General features: G+C 40.1%; 1 protein-coding gene across 1 annotated transcript in view; it reads right to left on the bottom strand.

Annotated features, from left to right (window-relative positions):
• The window catches only part of spon1a (spondin 1a), a 77,549-nt gene extending 56,975 nt beyond the window's left edge, over positions 1-20,574 (bottom strand). The window contains exons 1-5 of the mRNA XM_059354293.1: positions 20,174-20,574; positions 19,027-19,133; positions 14,169-14,302; positions 5,109-5,182; positions 4,557-4,679 (exon numbers count right to left, since the gene is read on the bottom strand). Coding sequence (XP_059210276.1) covers positions 4,557-4,679; positions 5,109-5,182; positions 14,169-14,302; positions 19,027-19,133; positions 20,174-20,408 — 673 coding nt within the window. The 5' untranslated portion in view covers positions 20,409-20,574. The remainder of the gene's footprint in view (positions 1-4,556; positions 4,680-5,108; positions 5,183-14,168; positions 14,303-19,026; positions 19,134-20,173) is intronic.
• Positions 20,575-20,883: the final 309 nt, after the last annotated feature.

Genomic DNA, 20,883 nt, shown 5'->3' with positions numbered 1-20,883 from the left:
CATGACCTTGATTTACAACTTACTACTCTACCCTTGCACTGAAAATTTGCTTTGACACATTTTGCTTTCTTGTTATTAATGCGTTATCTTCTAACATAAATTTTCATGTTCAGTACACTCTTCTCCTTCCTATAACACTGAGCATAGTCAGTGAAGGATGGTTCTTGTTCTTTCTAAAGTTCTGATGTCTCAAAGACTCAGTGTAAAACCTTTTTCCCCTTTTTGATGAAGTAAGGGTTTGGGTAATGATTTTGATTCATACAGAGTTTCTGCTGACTTTGAATGGGTTTGCTCCTTACAGCCTTGGTTTAGATGTAGTGCTTCAAGGTTCAATACTTGGTCTATTATATCAAAATTTGATGCCATTTCCCCTTTTCCTATTCTTATGGTTATTACACACTTACAATCAGCCAAGTTAACTAACTAAATTGTACTCTACACAACACTGTAGCCAATCTTAACAACAGTAAGTATAAAATGGGTACTAATTAAAAACTATTTATAATATATTTAAAATTATTTATTTAAAAAATCTAATTCTGAAAAACTAGATTGTTATTATGTTATTAGCTATATTCAACCTGACCTGTGAGGAACTTACAGTAAGTGACATACATGTTCTGTTCAATTTAAGGAATAACAATTAAATGCTTCTATATACTAGATACTATACATCATACCAGGAAGAAGATAAATACAATTTGATATTCTATGACACAAACAGGGTTAAAATGGAATCATTCCATCATGCTGGGACAGTGTGAGGTGTGTCAGTTTTCATGTTCTAACCAAAGTGATTACAGCAGCTGGAGAGTGTGTCAATTGCTGCAGCAAAGGTTTTTACTTTGACAGAAACTGGAAAATATGTTTCTTTTTTAGCACCTTTTCACTGGTTACTTTAAAGTTCATATGTCCTGGCCTTTTTTAATATTTCTAGAAGGACTCTTTTAACTCTTCTGGTGTCCCGGTTAAGGACTAATGATGACAACGACTTGGGACGACCTGCCAGAGGAACTCTGGCACTAGCAATATCAATATCATCTCTTAGGGCCTGACATAGGGCCTGTTGTTTTTAGCAGTGAAAGGTGCCCTTTTCTTATTGCTGCCAATGGGTTTGTTAAATGCTTGTGTGCTCCAGGTGCATGCCATTTATCTACCTTGCAGTTAATGGGGAAGGACCTTGGGAGCTCCAACCTGAAAAATGGTCATCTGAGGGAAGGTTAGCTGTGGCTGTTTCTGCTCAGGCTGTTAAAGACTATCAAAATGCAGAAACAGTTTTAGAGTTCTGCTACTCAAATGCATGGTTTGGTTCTTCATTAGTCAGTAATAGCTAATGTCATTAGCTTCGGTACACAAGCTGAGTGATTGATAGCAGGTGCCTGTTGTTGTTTTTCCCATTCATACATAATGAGCACAAATCAAAGCAGATTGTTTGGGGAACTTCTTCAGTTAAAAAGTTTAAAAATGTAGTCTTTAGCTAGGAAATTAATTCAAAAAAGTTTAGAAACCCACAAGGTTTTTCTTTTTCAAGTACCTGAATGATTATGTGAAGTAGACGAAACATTCAACAAGGTTGAAGTGTGCTTTAAGAGTTTTGTATGTCTGTAGTCTGACAAAGTGAAAATGGTTGGTGTCTTGCAAGTAGCAAGGACAAATTTGTAGGGCTATATTTCTTTTTAGATTATATTGAAAGACCCTTCAGTCAAAGTATGGAAGCAATAATACCCACCACAAATCCATATTTGTCCAGACTGTCATGATTATTTAAAAAACATTGGTGCTTTTATTATTTAAGTTGATGGCTCTTTATGAAATTTTAAGACCATTTGTGCCCCAAGCTTTCATAAATGCCTGACCCTGGCAGGCAGGGAGTCATTGCCAATAACTAAATTGCTTGAACATTATGGCTTTGGTTCACCGTTTTATATCCATCATCAGGTCCTTTTGCCTCAGGTTGAGGCAGTATTAGTTTACTATAAAGGTAGGTATACCTTGGGGCCAGTCTCCTCCTATTTAATGCACTTTTAGTAGAGAAGAGTGCTTGTGATAAGTGCTTTGGCTGGTTTCTGTCTTCAATTTGTGGAAATGTTTTTCATAGGAGAGAAATAGAGCAGTGACATGATATGTGCTGAGCTGCAAAGTGTCTTTTAATGACCTGCCAACATTTTACAGGGCTGTGCTAAGAATATGGCGCCTCATAAGGATATAACTGGCCCCTTTGACCTCTCTCTACAGGTTAATAGGACTCTGTGATGCATGGTGCATTGCTTGGCTTCAGAGCAACACTTGCAGGCTTAGCAGAGACTTTCAATAGACTCCCGATTGAGTTGTGATACACCTGGAAAAAGGTCAACAGGATTGTTGTGTAGACAGAGGTAAACTGTGCTTTCCAGCATCATTCATTTGGCTTCAACAATGGACACTGGACATCACTGCTCCAACTCAACTAATGTTACTCTTTGCGTTTCCAGATGTCTGTAAATATAGAGAGACGTTTTGGACATGATATCCTACACAGATGATTCCGGGTTGTAGTGTGGTAATCCTTGAAATACATAATTGTTTGATGTATCATTTTGTTGTTGATTTATAAAGGACAAAGTGTGAACAAAATTGATTGATTCAACAGTTATTAAACCACTTGTGGACGCTTGGATTTGAGGGGCTAGAATGTAGCTGTGGTTTTCAAGAGCTTTGATGGGGCTTGGTTAGAAGTACATTTTGTTTACTGCATAGCAATGAGAAATTTCCTCACATTTGTGAATGCATCATATGAAACCACACAAAACCAACTTTATATTCTATCAAAGGGAAGAAGGTGTTGGCTTTGCTAAGTATACAGGAGATGGAAGGCAGCTATTATTTTGGTATATAAGTTTTCAGCCTGGACTTCAATATATTGCTTCCCTTGTGCAGGAAATTGACTATGATGGGGTACTTCTTTATTTGTTCAATAAATGACTGTAAAACTCTCTCTCCTCCTTTCTCTCTCTCTCTCTCTATTCATCTCCCGCTCATCCCATAAAAAAAAACCCTTTGTTGACAAGCAGGCATTCTCCATCTCGATATACTCCCTGTGTCCGAGCGAGCTGCCGTGCTTGGGTTGAATAGTCATGCTCTGCTGCAAGACTTACAATGGGGACAAGAGGGAGAAAGAAAATAGAACTGTCAAGGTTATCATGTCATCATGAAAAAAAAAACAGCCCTGTTGGCCTGTTTTACAGTGAATTTTGGTCGTGAATTTGTGTCACCACAATGGTCTAAGGCTCCTGCACTTGAAGGACATATGTTAAAAATAGAGGGATGACATGTGGCATAGTGGTATCAGATAGCAGAAAATGCCTGGCTACTACTTGCAGGAAAAAAACAGAGAAACTTTCCTTATGGCTCTATTTTTGTTTGTTTAAGTATCATCAGAACATAAATATGGACAAATCATCATGTGCTTACTGCATGGTACTCAGTCAATAATGTTGTCCAGTACAAAATGTGCAGTGTGTTATAATAACTGGTTACCTAGGATATGACTTTGTGCAAGGAGGAATCCAACAGTAGCATCCTAAGAGTGAAACAGACACCACAAAGCTTGCCCTATCCTCTTTTAAGATGATCTATCTGTGAGGTGTGTGTTTGCATATCTGTGTGTGAGAGTGAGTCACACACCAACTACTCCTTCCGTAAGACAGTAAATTAGGGCTGCTTTCGATCTCAGGGTTTATCTTATTCCACTCTAATCAGTATATTGATCTGACCGGCGAGAGCCTGACTTAGACAAGAGAGGAGGTGTAATCCTTAAGTCCATTCACATCCTGATAGTGTGGCTCAAGGTTATACACACACATCGCTCTCAACCATGGCATCATACTGTAGCAAATCACACTCATCACTATTGAGAGCCATGTACCGGGGCTAAACCACCCACATGTCTGGAAAATATCCTGGAGTTTTTGGGGCTACAGTTCTGCCATCAAGATTAAAGGATAACGCTAAAGATTGTATTATTTCTTTCAATGTCATCAAATCCTGTTAAAGAAAAAAAATCAGCAATGCATTAGTCCGTTTCGACTTCCTTTGTCAGATTCTGGCACTCATCCAAAGCTTAATCATTCATATTCAAGACTTAAATCATTTAAAAAGAAATAGTAATACTTTCACTTTGAAAAAGGCTACAAAGTTTCCTTAAGCAGCTGGTAGTTTTGGGTAAAAGATACTCAAACAGAAGTAATGGTGCATTATTTGGGGACTAATTTTAGCTGCAGATGTGATGAGCTAGTGATTATGTGGAGCAGCAGGATGGTGTATGTAGAATCAGCTGAAAATAAACTGCAAAACCGACGTTCACCGTAATAAAGGGACGTGTCAGCTAGTGAAACGGTGTTCAATGATAAAACAATGGGAGTGCTATGGTGGTCTATGGAGTAAACAATAACAGGCTTTGGAAATGCTTACCAGCATGATGAATAAACTGCCGGTTTAGGTATTTTCATTAAAAAAAATTGAATATCAGCAAACATCAAATGTGTGATGGGGCTGAGAACAGAGGATTTTGTGCTTACGTGGATAGTCTTTGGGATGACTCTTCTCTGACCAGTTGCCATAAAAGGTGACTCTGTACTTTGCTGTTCCACAGGCACAACAGTCGAGCAGAGGCCTATCTGTAGTCTCTCCATACATGGATTCTGTACAGTAATGAGGGGAAAAAGTACAACAGCCAGAGAGAGATAAAGAAGACAATGAGATAGGCGTACAGAGATTGCTCATTAGTATAAGGAGCAGATGAGAGTGCTGCCCATCATACAAGAGGTGGATAGTTTCAGAAGGTGGAAGGAAGAGAGGAAAAGGATGTGCAGCATGGTTCTTTTGATCTGTTGCATAGTATGACATCCAATGTCATGCACCATCAGGGGGTCACACTCATTTACAGTCATTCACATGCCAGAGAGGACAGTCCCTGTATCGAAAATATGAAGAAAAGAAAACAGGGTAAAAGAAGACGGACAAATAAGAGACTATAAGTGCTGAGGGATATAGAGTGACAGCGTGGGAGATTGAAGGAACAAGAAATTCATGGTAATTTTTTTTAGTCCATGTCAGTAAAAGAAGCCTACCTTTCTCACACATCCGCTTGACGAGTGAGCCTTCATCCTGGAAATGGATTATCCTCTTCTGCACAATGCTTGCCCTGCACAGAAAGAACAAGAAGAGACGGAGGCAGTGAGGAGTGACGTTTGTTGCGGCCTGCACTGAGTGTGAATGTAAGCACAAGGGGCAAAAGTATGAGTCTCACAACGGGGAAATCTGTGGTGATGCTTTAAAAATGAAGAGAAAACAACAGACAGCGAGACATTTGGAAAGTCCTGTCTTTTATGATGTGATGGAGTTTGAACAGAGGATTGTGGCAGATGGAACAGGTGCAGCATTATTCATAATCATATTCCTGTTTTTTTTAGAAGAACTAAAGAACTAAAAGCAGGTATCAGAGCCTACAGGGAAATTGCAAAATCAGGCTGTCTTTTAGACGGAGGCATCGAATGTCTCATACAAAGACCACAAAAAGCATGCATCAGCATTATGATATGGCAGACATAGAGATGACAGGCTGAAAGGCAGAAGGAAAAACTGAAAAAGAGAGAAAGACATCAACTAAAAGAGAATTTTTGCATTGAAGAAAGTCCCAGCAGGAGTTTGTAAGGAAAATTTGCAGAAATGCACAGACGTACTATGTAGAAAGCTATGCACTGTGTCGATAAGAACTGATTGACAGGCCAACAGTAATGCTCCCCAAAATGTGAGGCCTGGCAAAGGGGAGCTTCTCTAGATTGAGCTGTCTAAGAGGCTTGTTCCACCGGCTGGTGGGGAACACAGGTCTGAGAGGGGCCTTGACATGTAAATCAGCCACAAACACATCTTTTCAGAGGCCAACAGACTTGAGAAAACAACAACAGAAAACAAGCCTCCAGGCATCTAACTTCCTCACAAACACCAGCCTTTTACACCAGCCATGGCTGTAGGAAGGTTTCCATGGGGATAAGACCCAACAATGAGGTGCTCGATGGAGGTGCTGGGGGATCCAGGTGGGCCTCGTCCAGCTGGACTGTTTAGATACCATTTATTCTGGAGTATCAGACTAAGCTGAGCTGTGTTGGGCTCTATTGAGCTGATCTGATCCCAGAACCAGTCCTTCACGGCAAGAAATGCAAAGAGTGACTCGGGACAGGAACCTACAAGATATTAAATATTCATTCACCCAAAAATGCAGGACACAGCTTAATCCCACTGATATGAGCCAGCTGTGTAAGTAATCAGACCCCATACATTTCCCCAAGCTGGCTTTCAAAAGAAATAAACAATGATTTATTGGTTTGGGGATAGATTTTCGTACAACCCACATCTCTGTAGTATCAATGAATGACAGTAACTTTCATTTTTTTTACATAATGATGGGCCTCACGCACATATTCTAAGGGCGTCATGCACATATTCTAAGGGCGTCATGCACATATTCTAAGGGCGTCACAATTTTCTTTCCAAATGGATTGATCCATTGAAATTATCTTTTAATTTGGTCATCATATCAAAAGCAGGATTTGCCGATTCCCCTATGATCCTGACTTGCGTAAAAAGCTTACACAGCTTAGCTTACACATGCACTTTTCCAGACACCATGGCCAATACCAAACATCCTCCTGGTTCCCTAAAGTCGGCGGTGTGAAACATTTTGTCTTCCCTGTGAGTGATGTAAACAACAATCGGTCATTGAGGTAAAAACTATTGTTTGTTGACTATGCTATGCAGCTACTGCTACTGGCATATTTGTAGGACTCATACACAAATAGATTTGTCAGGAAAAAACATTGGCACAGGAAACTATTCTGTCTTCCAAAATTTGTTGGCTTTGTGCAGTTGAGGAAACTCAAGTTGTTGTTGTAAAGTACCCTCCTGTCATCTGGTGGCTTTTCTCGTTTTTGTGTTTTTGCTTACAAGTTTTGATTTTGTTATTTCACTTCAAATTAATTATAAAACATATAATTAATAAAACACATGGCCTTCATTGGGTACAACAGAAAATGTGGCAGTGCTCGCCAACATAATCTTTTTTAAAGAACAGTTTGAAAATGTAAATGAAATTTGATCTGTTGATCTTTAAGAATCAATACTTAATAGTCTATCAATATCATAGCCTTTGTTAGACTATTGAGTATTTTAGATATATATTTATTGAGTCCCTTTTAAATATTCATGTCCTTAAGCTCTCTGACATTTTTCTTTGTGGTATGCTCGCAAATGTGCTAATTTCAAAGCTTCATTTACCCTTTTAATGTTAGCAGTGTGAATGAGAGATGGACAAACAGAAAATAACAAAAGAGCAAAGAGCAGAAGATCAGTCTTCTATAAAATGGAAGAAACAAGAGGTAATCATTGCAAAACCTCAATTTCGAACAGAGATGGTCAGCACAGGTCATATCCTGCACACTGATTGGAGGAACATGATGGACTTAAACGCTGTTTAGAGAGGCAGCTCTGCCTCGGTATATGAGAGGTAGGTCATAAATCACACAAAGGTCTCATACATACTACTGTATCCTGATACCACTATCTTGTACTCATCATCATACTCTCCTACATACACTACTACTACTCACAGCAGAGAAAAACAACAGCAAATACATGAGACAGTGACAGGTGTGTGTGAGACAGTTGGATCGAAATGGTAAAAATAGTCCAATTTTCATTTTGTGACAGGCTTTTACGCCAAGAATATGATGGGGAAAGAACTAAAAGTACTGCCTCTGGGTTGTATGCCTCCACCAAACCAGTTGCATTTAACATCCGTGTCTGTCTAGATTCATTACAGTCTCTTACATGTCATGGCTCTGTGTTCTGTTTCACAGAAAATCACAAAAACACACATAATTATACTCTTTCACATCCAGCACACCATCAGTACACTCACCCTGTCTCACACACATTCAAATTCACACACTACTATTCTTTCTCACACATTATCATTTCTCTCTGTATTTTCAATCTCACTCAAACACACCATAATTCACTCTCATAAAATGTCCTTCCTTCTCTCATGCATACCATCGAGGGTATATTGGTGTATATGTGAGATTATGATGGTGTGTTCAGGAGCAAGTATGATTTATGGCCAAAACGGCCTCTCATAACGTGAATGAAACGATTCAAGGTAAGCGACACCACCAGCACATCTCTAATTGTTCACGCTTTAATTCAATCTCACCCCAATTTCACATATCTCCCTGAGAGAGAGGAGCACACTCTGCCTCACTGCTTGCCCACTTTCCCGGGCTGGCCAGACAATCAAGCGGAGTAATGCTTATTTAACATCCAATTTAAATTCTATCTCACTTTGCCGGATCCACACCGCCACCGATCCCAATCACCCCAAAAGTGCACTGATTTGAATGTGTGTGAGTGTGTGTGGGAGGGAGTATGGATGCATGTTTGAGAGCTTAACAAAAAGAGAAAAAGAAGAGTGGGGGAAGAGAATAAAAGCAGAAAGAAAAGAGTTAGATGGACTTTGTCTGTCTATGGCTACATTTTCATTTATATTCCCAGTAGATAAAGTAAATTCTCATTTTGTTCTACTTGCTCTTGTTACAGCAGGAGATTAAATTACTTAAATTGTTTCTATCTGCTGTTACAAACAGAATTTTCAGAAAAAAACAACTGACTGGCTAAATACATGGCCGCAGATCACACTTCAGGGATGTGCAGGATTTTTTTACCTGCCACACAGGCTCAAACTTTGCAGCGTATAGTTGTTGCCAGCTTCACTGTGTGCATATTGAGTTGTGCCAAGAGACAATGCCGTTGGTTATGCAGGATTTGGAAGCGTAGGCAATATTAACTGGTACTGAATTAATTATTATAAATTAACTGGATTGTTTTAATTACAGAATCACAAATACACATTGATTTAATTTATTTCAATGTGCAATGTAAAACGCCCACAAGTTTGTTTTGCTGCCTTACATTGTCTGTGGCACAATGAAGTCTTTATTTTTTCTCATTTTTAACCAGATTCTAGTCACTTTTCACACAGTTCTACATAGTTTCTACTGTTGGAGGGCTGCACGTAGAGAAAAAAAAAGACCATCCACGTAAAAATAGAGATGCCCGCTTGAGTGCACACGGTTTACATGGTCAGGGTAGCAAACTTGATTAAAATGGACAAGCTCGGCTGTTTATTATCACAACAAAGACAAAAAAGTGAATTTGTGGGAGTTGCATGGCTCAACTCTGAATGTTGCTGATAAGCGTTGTATGTAAGATGTGTAAGCAACCCTCAGTTAAAGTAGCATTAAGTTAGCTACCTAGCTAACGTGAATGTAGCTAACGCTCAGACAAAAACAAAACCCACGCACAGGATTTTAAAGCACTGGGAGAAAAGGGCTCCCCAGTACAATGCAAGCACTTTTCTGCAAAAGAAAATTCTGTATGGACACACACATTATGAGACATTACACAAATCCACTGCACCTGTATTTACATTTAATTTCTATGGGTCTGTTTGACTATAGTCGCCTGTCGAAGCCCTCCTTGATGCGTTCTATCATTTTGCTGAAAGAGATTAACAGACTCCGACAGCTGCATGTGGTTGTGACATTCATCTGATCACTGATACACTGTCTCACTCAGACAGCCCATCAGAACACATCGCACTACCCTCCATATTGCACGCCAGAGGGGGATGACAAATAAATTGCTTCCTACCTACAAATGGAAAGATAAAAGATAGTGGCAACTTCAATGGTGACTGCAATATATGGATTATATTTTGATGTGACTTACTCTGGCTCCAACCACAAGGATTCAGCTGTGACAATAGCTCCTGACTGGAGTTCCACTTTTTCTCATCGGCCAACTGCAGGTCATGTTCGATTTTATTATTAAGTGCCCCGTAATGAGCAGGATGGAAGCCAATTATTTTCAATCCAATTAGACACAAAGCTAAACATTTGATTAGAACAAGCCGAGTGAAAATCCCTCTTTGCTAGAACTTGTTATGAGGGACAGTAAGATCTGCTATCAGTCTGGATAAAAACTGGAAGAATCATGGGGACATTAAAAATGACAAATTTTTCCTGAAAGAGCATTTAGCTTTCATTCAAGCACCACTTCCAATCAACCAGCCGTGGAAAAAGCCCCAATACAAACATGTCATAACTCGGGGGGGAAAAAGGCCTTTCACTGGTTTCTTCAGGTCTAAATCTTTTAAGTCTATAGTGCCTATTACTAAGGTTTGCTGGTTATTGGTGGTTCAGTTGTAGATTGGTTTCCAGTTAGCAGAATACCTTCATTTGTTAAGCTCAGAGGCTCACAAAACTCTTTCTAAGAGTAATCTCTCTTCACTCACTGTTTCATTAGCAGTGTAAAAAAAAAGTCCAGCAGCTGCTTCTTATTTTAAGCCTTCACCGACGTCAATGCAGGCTCACTTTCTGAGTGTTCTTTTACTGACCAAAGATCCTTTGTAAGTGGAAAGACACATCATTCTGAGTGGGCTGCTTATTTCTGAAGTCAACAAGAGTAACAATTCCTCTTTCCTAGAGAAATCACCTGGGTGGTAACATCACACCAATATCAACACATTCTCCCATTAGAAGTTATATACATATCTATATATTAGGATTAACTCACCTAATTGTTACATTACATTACATTACATGTCATTTAGCAGATGCTTTTGTCCAAAGCGACTTACAATAAGTGCATTCAACCTGAAGGTACTAGACATAGACCACAGGAATCAAGTAGTTCTATAAGCTGAGGCAAGAAAAACAAGGTGCATTTTAAAATATATGATAGCTAGCTAGAAAGCTCAACTGAATTAGATCTAATACGAGTTAGATTCAATAAGCAGATTTGATAATGAACTTGAATTCAATAAAATGCTATTTAACCTCATCCCTACCAGCATTGTTACTGGGTGCTGTCAGGACCTGTATCCACACCTACCAGTGATGATAGAGTGTATGGAACAAACCCTGGACACAATGTCTGTATCATTGCAGAAAAAAAATTAAACCACTATAAGCCAGCAAAAGCAATATTTTAATCGTGTAAGGGTCCTTTCTACAACAATCAGCAAAACTTTGAAAACAAAACCTGAGTGGGATACCAGCAACAAGGAACACTGATGGAAACCTTGGCCTGATTTGATTCTAGCGTGTAAGAAAGCTGAAAATAACTGGATTGGATGGTAAGACTCAAAGTCAGTGCTCTGGGTTCAGGAGTCTGAACGATCATCCTTTCCTGAACCTATCATCACGAACCAACCTTAGACGGAACCAAACCACCAGGCTCAGTCTTTCCATCTAAAAGACAGCAACTGCCCAGCAATTATACTGCAGCAAACCACTCGGGAGGAGCAAGGAGTCACGGGAGCTTTATAACAGAAACACACATACCACACACACACTTCTAATTTCATGACCAGATGTTGTTTTTTCAAAATAACCATGATATTTTACAGGCACGCATTCAAACCGGGCTCTTCTGGGATACAAAATGAAATTAAAAACAAACATTTACCCTGCCTGTGGTGGTAATGAAAATGTCCACTCTGAGATCATCTATAATATTAGCCATCAGTTCACATTATGCCTCTTCTGTTTCTTTCTGTGTATATTTGTTAACTGGACAGTATGTGCTTGTTTGTGTACCCATGTTTCTCTGCTGGTATAGGCTGTATGATAACACAACCATAATGTACTATAATGTATCTACTTCTGAACAATTTTCACATGAACAGCCCCGCACTTGTCAGTTAGTTTTGAAGTTGAACCTCCTCAATCAATAGGACTTAATTAAGACTTGTTCTGTTACAGCACAGAAGCATACAAAAGCCTTGTCATCTTTATGAGTGGCAGGTACTGCAGGGGGAAGAACAGTGGCAAATACCCACTCCCAGCCTGTAATCATGATTTTTTAGAGGCATCTCTTTTGAACTTCTCACTCTCTCCCTCCCCTATTGTCTGCGCCCTGGTATTACTACATCCACATCTCAGCACTTTCAAGTATCTCTTTTTAGACTGTACGCTCTGTCACACTTTCAACTTTTTCCCTCTTTCCATGTGCCTAACTGAATACGATTGTGCCATCATCCCACTGGTCTCCATGAGGAGAGCAGAAGTGCCATCTGACATGACCTGCTGCGAGAAAAAACTACACCAACATCACAGTTAAGATGAAAACAAAGGGGACATGCATAAAAAAGAAGGGAGAAGAGAGCGAGGAGCAGAAAGTAGAGTTTCGGCAGCAGCGAGAGAGAGTAAAAAGGAAAGCTCATAGGTTATTATGAGGGCAGCTCATGGAGATACTCCAAAAAAGATAAGGACAAAGGAAATGGGAAGCACAGAGTCGCTGAAAAGGAAAACTCATCATACTCTGTATCAGTCACAAAATAACATGCATTAATAAAAATTCAACCTTTTCATCATCCCTTTGTATGTAGGAACAGCAGAGATTGGACCAGGCAGCAGAAAAAACTGACTAGGTACACACACAGTTAAATAATGCATTGATCAGAAGGCCTTGTGAGTCACAGTCCCTTTGTAACGTTCCACTTTCTGTACTTTATTTCCACACAGTGCTGGATTAATAAATGGATCTCAGCCATGATCTGTCTTCAGCTGAACATGACTACCATTCTGTATCCAAGCAAACCCAGAGGACACAGAATCGATTGGTGCCAATCAGCCGTCTAACTAATACAGGTAATGAATAGTTCATGAAGGAGTGAGAATGAAACTCTGACAAGACATACTATTGTATTTAACTCTGCTTAGCTTGGGGGAAGGAATGTAATGAAAGTGATTTACTGTACATGTGGACTGATATATTCTAGTAGCACAGCTCACAGTACCAGACTGCTGTAGTACTTTATATTAAAGAATTACATTTAACAGAATTAAATATAAAATGGGTAACCAATCTTTTAAAACATTTTGTTAATAAGTTGAAAATTCCATCCTACCATCCTACTATGGTACTTCAACCTTCCTCACATTAATACATTCAGTTGCCCTTACAGGAGTTCTAGTCTTTGCGACCACTCAAAGCACTTTAAACTGACAGACACATCCATACATTGACAAGGCTTCCCTATATATGCCACCTGCCACCATCAGGAATTCATTCACACACACCGATGAATGCAGCATCGGCACTTGGGGTTCTTGCCCAAGGATATTTCATGAAAGGATGCTGTTGTGGCTGCCTGAAAGCTAGTGAAAACATTTTAGATAGCATGCTTTGAAAAACACGGTAAACTGCTTATCAGTTTGAGATGGAAAGATTCCTATATATTTGTTTAAATTTGTTTATGGTAATCAAGTAGTCTGCTTACAGTGTTCTTTTTGGGTCTTTTCATGGGGAAACAAGATCAGTAGCGAAACTTTGTGCTCCAGCAACCTAGTCTACAGAAAATTAACACGCGGGGGGAAGCACCTATGGTTGATGCCCTTGTCAGTTGGATTGATAATGCCCTGTCACGAAATGTCCCCTTGAAGTGAAATTCTACCTAGGCTATGCAGATGAACAGCGGGTGTCTCCAGCGTTTTTGAAGTCCTCGCTCACCAGAAAAAGACCTTTTTCTCAGCAGTGAGCGAGGAGCTCCAGCAAAAGGGGCGCTACTGCCCACGCTGCAGTGACACAGAGCCTGGCCTTGGTGAGGAAAAACGCAAAGAATTGGAAGTGAAGCTGTTCATTTCATTACTTTATATTCATGTAATAAATATACAAATGTCAATTTAATACTAATTTGCTTGACAAAAAAATCGGTTATAATAATCATCCGCTTATAGAAATCAATTTGGACCTGAAGAGACACTGAGTCCTACTGCATTCTGCAGGAGATGATCACAAATCAAATCCGTCCTCTGGACTTGTAAACTGAGCTTGTATGTATTCTCTATTGATCTGCAGGCAGTGATGCAAGGAGAATATTTTGATAGAAAGGTGCAGCCCTACTCTCCACATTAGCAGACCTCTTGGAACATAATGAATTACAGTTTTCCATTTACAAGGACCTGTTCACCTGAAAGTTAATCCTCCATCAGTTGTGTGTAGTGTATATTTAAGCATTAAAGCTGAGGAGTTGTGCTCATCAGGCTCAGCATCAGTCACAGTATACATACTTAATGCTGACACAGCCGGAGCCACTGGGGGGCGCGGTCCAAAACACCTGGATGCTGGTCCGTCTACGGGGAGTGCTCTCTGTCACTGCAGGGGGGCAGTTGGTCATATACTGTGTTTCCTCCTCATCAATTATCTGTAGAACACACACAAAAATGGAGATTAGTGATGAAAAGATATGTACTGAGGCAAGACCTGCCTAAAAAGGACTTTAAACATCCACTTGTGATTTTATTCATTAGGCACTGGAGCATTTCACATTCATTTCCTCTCCATTGTCATAGCTCAAGTGCCTGTAAACACAATTACCAGCTGAAACTGACATTCATTTTACATTTTAAGGACATATCAGAAAATAAATCCAAGAAACAGAACATGAGAGTTGTTGGTACAACAAACACAACTGACTTTAGCAGCTATTATGTTAAAATGAATGTAATCCTCTTACATGCACTGGTTCAAACACCAGTGTTAAAGCTTCTTCGGGTTCAAGATTCCTCCAATTGGACACAAAATCACAGATATGTTTAACAGAAGAGGACAGAAGAAATAATATTCTGCCACATAAAACATATGTTGTATATAAGTAGATACTGCTTGCTTCTTTTTAAGGGGTCACAAGCCAAAATGTTTGCAACCACTGTGTCAGAATAGGAGAAACATGACGATTGATTTTCCCCATTCCATTACCTGAAAAAAATCTGTCATTGTCAGTCAGGAACAAGGACACAAGCTCCTTCTAGCAAAGCACAAAAAAGCTGGTGTAGGAATTTGACACCAAACAGCAAAGTAATTAATCTAGCACAGTGAGTGGGTGACACTTCTTCCACTTTCCATATTGTATGTCAGCTAACAAGGCAGAAGTATTGATATTGAGGGGATTATCCTGGTGAAATACAGTAAATTGAAAGGTCACAATCAATCAGAGTGTTAACAACTGGATGCCAAATCATGAACCTATCAGTGCAGACAGCGTTATGAAAAGTCCCCAGACTCTTTGGGTCAAACTGAAGAGTTCAAATGTATGCTGCCCTCTCCACACAGGTGCACACCTGAGACACTGAGCATCTCATTGATTTTAACTGGACAGGAAATTAGTAGAGCGGGTTGCATGAGGGAGCGCAGCCAGCGAGCTAATATTCTCTGCCCAGAGACCAAGGATCTGTTTGATAGGAAGTGACATCAGGGCAGTAAAGACGGGGAACTTTCTCACTCCATAAAGCTGTCAGCAGAGAATTTCCTTTGTCATGCCATGTTATGAATGAGTTCCCTTTTTAAGTGGATTGTGTGTGTGTGTGTGTGTGTGTGTGTGCGTGTGCGTGTGTGTGTGTGTGGGTGTGTGTGTGTGTGTGTGTGCGTGCATGCGTGCACGTCTGTGTGTGTGTATGCAGCCTATCTCTGTCTGAGGGATTATACAGCCCCCCCACTCCAAGTTCCCATGGTTTCTAACAGGCATCCTGGGGTGGCCTGACTGCACGACAACACATGTTTAAACCAGTGAGGTCTCATGGGAATGCAAAAGAAGAAGAGAAGAATTAAACACCATCTGCAAAAAGAAACTACCAATTTGCTGCTAACTGACCTATGACCTATTTCTTTTTGTACGTTTCCAATTCCAAATATTCAAATTCTCTACCAACAGACAGAATGATTGTTGGAAAAAGAAAAAACTTGGAAAAAATGTAAAAAATTGTTTCTGGGTTTATGCATGAGTTTGTGCAGTGTTATTGTTTGGGTCTGACCAGCAGCTACTGTAGAGCCAAGCACTGATCTAAAATAACATGGGGACATAGGTAAAGTGAATGCATATGGTTTGCATAGAGGTTACCCTGATATCAGATATTTCTTGTGGAATTATAACGTGAAGACAATGCATCTGTGTTACGAATACGCGTATGTCATACGTTGCACTCAGTGTTGCACAATTTCACCCCTCACACAGCCACGGTTGCCTTTTCTTGTTCTCTCACCTCACCCTGCTGAGAAGTAATGTCTAATCAGTCATCAGACACCGTCGCCAGCAATGCCCGCTGGTTTACGCTCTTGCCAACAAACACACACACACATATACCCACAGTGGCAGCTGACCTTCCCAGAAAGCTCAATAAAAGTGCTTTTCATCAAGTCGGGAGCTGTCCTGAGACGGCTGAGAAGGGGCACACCAACGGATTTCAAATGAGCTGTATGTTAAATAAAGCCTCACGTCTTCTGTTGCAGCTTCTTTTTTTCTTTCTTTTCGCTCAATGCCTGGAGGCCGGCCCACCCAAGGCTCTTTCAGAATGGAGGAATGGTGTGTGTGTTCAAGTGTGTGTGCTTTTTTGACATAAAAGACATAAAACATGAAAGACTAACTGAGCAGGTGATGATAGAGGGATATCGCTTTGGACAGCAGTTTATTTTTACTGCGCTGTCACATGGTGGTTGTAACGAAACAGGTGATCATCTGCAGCTGTGAAAGAGACCTTCAACTTCTAAAAGCCTAGCCGACGCCTAATCAAAGACAGGCCCCAGTAATGACATATATATTCCTTTTACTTTTGATGCCTACATCTAAAGACTGCAGTCACACATCTATCTCTCATTCTCTGTGCACTCAACGTTCAGTCTCATCTTTGTGTGGAGCGCAAAGTGACTGAACGTGACTCAATGATGTAGTGTTTCCCCTCTTTACTCCTGGAGTTTAGCGCCCTGTCACACCATGCCACACTCTGCCATACGGCTGAAGAGCACGCTCAAGGCTGGCACTAAATAACAACAGCGTGAAATCAATTGCAAGGACGAATAAAACTGAAAAAATCTTGCCAGTGTTAGCGCTGGGTAGTGACAGGACAAAAATAAAATGTTCCTGTTTTTATGTCCTCCCATACTCAAGGCTAAGGTTCACAGAGAGTGCCACAGCATGGCAGTAGCTGTGATCAGAGGAGCCTGAGGGCTGCTGGGCAAAAAACCTCCCTGTGTATTGTACCACAGGTTCAATAAAATAATAAGGTTTTATTTGTGAAATAAGTGAAACAGACAGCTTCACAAAAAGAGAACTCCACACATGCTGTTAAACCTATTAAACAACTGCTACTTTACAAGATCAGCCTGAAGAACACTTGACTTCAAGTTCTGGGAAGGGCTGGGAATTCAGCTTGAAACTTTATGTATGCCTTGCATTTTCTTACTAACAAATACACTTATATGGTATACTGGTTTTTCTAGGAGTGTCAATTCTCCAAATCCACAATTCAATTAGACTTTTGACTTTAACGTCAACATTTTGATAAAATTTTCGATTAAAACTCGTTTAAGTATTTTTTTATTTAGAATTGAAATCGGATACCCCTCATTTTTACTGCCGTGACTACGCGGTTGCCCATAAAGTTGGAATAAAATAATTTTTGAAAAATCTTTCCATGAAATGATTGTGACAATGCGATTTATTATTGACAGATAAAGGGTACATCTTCTCAAAACTTTATTTATTAATCTCTTCCAAACATATCACAATGAAAATGAAAATGCAAATGCAATTGAACTAAATTACACTTCAGTTGTGGTGCTCAAACCACCAAAAACAATTTTTAAAAACTCCAGAAATTATGACCGAGTTACTCAAGATAACCCACGGATCTTCTTTGTTGTGAGCAGTTTCAAGTGAAGGCAGACATCTCTACAGCTGATATCTAAAACACTTGGCAACTCACACGAAATCAGTCTTGATTAATAAAAAACACTGGTAAGAGAAAAATATGGATTTTTGATTTTTTTTTGGGTGTGAACTGTCTGTTGAAGTCCAGATTTCATAGACTTACAATGTAGTTCTACACTGTGAATTTTTTAACTACGTCTTTTATTTATTTTACTATGTTTATGCGTTTGATTTTATTGTTTTATTTATAGCATCATTTTAGATTTATACACTTATTATTTATTGCTGATTGTTATATGGAAATGTTTGTTTTATTGTTGATTCTATGTACAGCACTTTGGAGACGTTTTTGTTGTTTAAATGTGCTATACAAATAAAGTGGATTGGATTGGATTGGACTGAATGTGGTTTAATAGCATCTATGGACATTACATGACGCTATATGTAACACACTATATGTATGATGCATTCTAGATTCTAGCATTCTAAATAAAATAAATGTGTTTGGTGTATCATATGATTATATCCACTCTATCAACTCATTACTAATCAAGCAGTCTTTTCTTTGTCACTCGACTCCTCACACTGCATTACAATTACAAAAGCCTCACATATTTGGTCACTATCACGTGAGTAATAGCACCAGTTTCCTTGTCTTCTCTCTCTTGTCTTCGCACTCTTGGCCCCATTTAATTCTCTCCCTGCTTCCAACAGTACTCGAGCCCGGCCTGCCTATGTAAAATGCTTATTAGCCTCTCAACTGCACCAAATGTACACTTCCTACATACATGAACTCTATGCCTGCTGGTGGACACACCTCCTCGGATTCCACACACGTGCATTTCCACAGCCTCTGAGAAGCTGCGGCTGCATGGAGCTGAGCTGAGAGTATGCTCTTTTCATATGTTATATCAAGCCCATTAGAGGAGGTGAGGTGAGAATAATCACACTTCGACATGTGAAGACAGGAAGGCTGTGCAAAGAAAATCTGTCAAGACCCCCCATCCCCCCATTCTACAGTAAGATCTGCCTATTTCTCTCTCTTCACACCCGTCATGCACAGTGCTGGAGTCCAGAAGGATGAACATTCAGTACCAGGGTTTAACTACAGGTGTGGCATATTAGGAGGAGGAAATTAATTCACATGTACTTGCACTGTGATAATAGAAAAAAAGAGCTATTTTTACTGGTTGTTGAAGCAGTCATGTCATAAGCTGCTAGCTTACCTGGAAATTTCCAGTGTAGTCCTCGTCCTTCTCTCCCTGTGTGCCCTCCTTCAGGGCAATAAGGATGAACCCTCTGAAGTACGAAGGGGTGGATGCAGTCAGACTCACTGGATGCAATCAAACAAGAGTGACAACAAGAATCACTACCAAAAACAAAAATAAAGTGGGCTTAATTAACTGCCTGCTTGAGTAGTCTCAGAAATGATACTAAGTGTTGGACTCTGGTGGATGAAGGGTAATATATTCTGATATAATTCTAATCACTTCTTTATGCAAAATCAAACGTATCACAGGTTGCAGCACAGATAACGCTAATTATAATGGGTCGGTCTAAGCCAGGCAGTATTTCCATTGGACGTTTAAGATAGTGTTTTTATGCATTTTGCAGTCCAGCAGAACATAAAAGAATGTTCATTTACTTTGGAGAGAAAATTCAATTTGCTGTACTTGACATCTTTATCAGCACCTTGATAAGACTTTAAAACTTTAAAATGCCTCATTTCTAGTACAGGTGATTGCAAAAAGAAAAATGTCATTACCAACTTCACACTTCAAGTACATTCAGTCATTGGCTTTGAATGAAACTATTCATGACTACATCTGAAAATAATGAACAAAATCCAGTGCAACATATTGTCGAGTCCAGAGCAGCATGAGCCTTTGAGATTGAGAGAGCAGATGGCACATGCCCATTAACAGCTCCCAATAACTTATACTGTAGACAAAAGCTATGAAATCGGGGACTGCTGGCTCTTAAAAAATCTGTTTTAACTATGAAAGTGAATACCCGAAAAGCATGGAAGAGTTCGCAGAGGAATTCAACTTTATATAAACCTTTTAAAATTTTGATCATGAAGTAGCTTTCATATGCGATATTTCATATTGCGTATTATTTACCCAAGAGTGTCCAAAATGGGTTGAAAATAAATCCTTGTCACCTTTAGCTTTAATAGTTAAAATGCATGTTTCCTTATTGGATCATATACTAGCCAAATATTGTTTACTTTCAGGGCACATAGAAAGTAGACTCAGTAGAAACTTATTTTAAGTTTGCACAGTGCACTGATCGTACACTAGTGTTTATTTCACAGTGCGCACTTAGTGCCAACAAATGCAGTGTGCGTAAATCTCGCGGATAAACACCAACCTCTGTATGTGCTCCCTGGCTGATAGCTCTCCGGGTCTCCCTCAACGCGCAGGCGAAACTCGCTGTTGGCTTCCTTGCGATTGCTCGTTGCCCGTAATACCCGACTACAGTACCCGTCTCCCTTCCCGACTCTCTCAGAGGGCTCCTCGGTGAATGCAAACATATTGCACGCTGCGGTGGAGATGAAGCAGAGCAGGAGCATAAGGCGCGATTGTAGCCCGGTTGCTGTCATCATGTAGGCTTCCAAGTTGCTGCGCGGGGATGAAGGGAAATCTTTCGAAACGTTTGTTTCAGCTCCTGTTTGCACTCCTTAATGAGAGCACAACTTGCCAACTGCTGAAGTAGACTTGCTAGGAGGGTAGATCCATCCTGGTGTGAGTAGCAGAGAGCGAGGAGGAGGACTGACTGGGATGCGCTGTGCACTCTCTGCACACTGTGTGCCGCTGGTTACACTGAGCAGGAGGGTCCGAGGAAATGGCCAAGAGAGGAACGAGCGCTGTGTGGCTGTCTCCAGGGCCACATCTATTTACTAACAGACTGCGTGAAGAATACTCTGAAGCAACTGTCTGGGAACAAAGACAAACATTCCCACCAATGAGTGCTGAGAGAAGGCAACACGTTTGACATACTTGGACTCAACTCTCGGTGCGGGGTGTGTGTGTCATCACTCAAGAGACGTAAGAAGACACGAACACACACAGAGACACACA

This window comes from Centropristis striata, chromosome 2, assembly GCF_030273125.1.
Source record: "Centropristis striata isolate RG_2023a ecotype Rhode Island chromosome 2, C.striata_1.0, whole genome shotgun sequence".
Lineage (NCBI taxonomy): Eukaryota > Metazoa > Chordata > Actinopteri > Perciformes > Serranidae > Centropristis > Centropristis striata.
The sequence above is the reverse complement of the archived record's forward strand: the minus strand, read 5'-3'. Positions and strand labels throughout refer to the sequence as shown.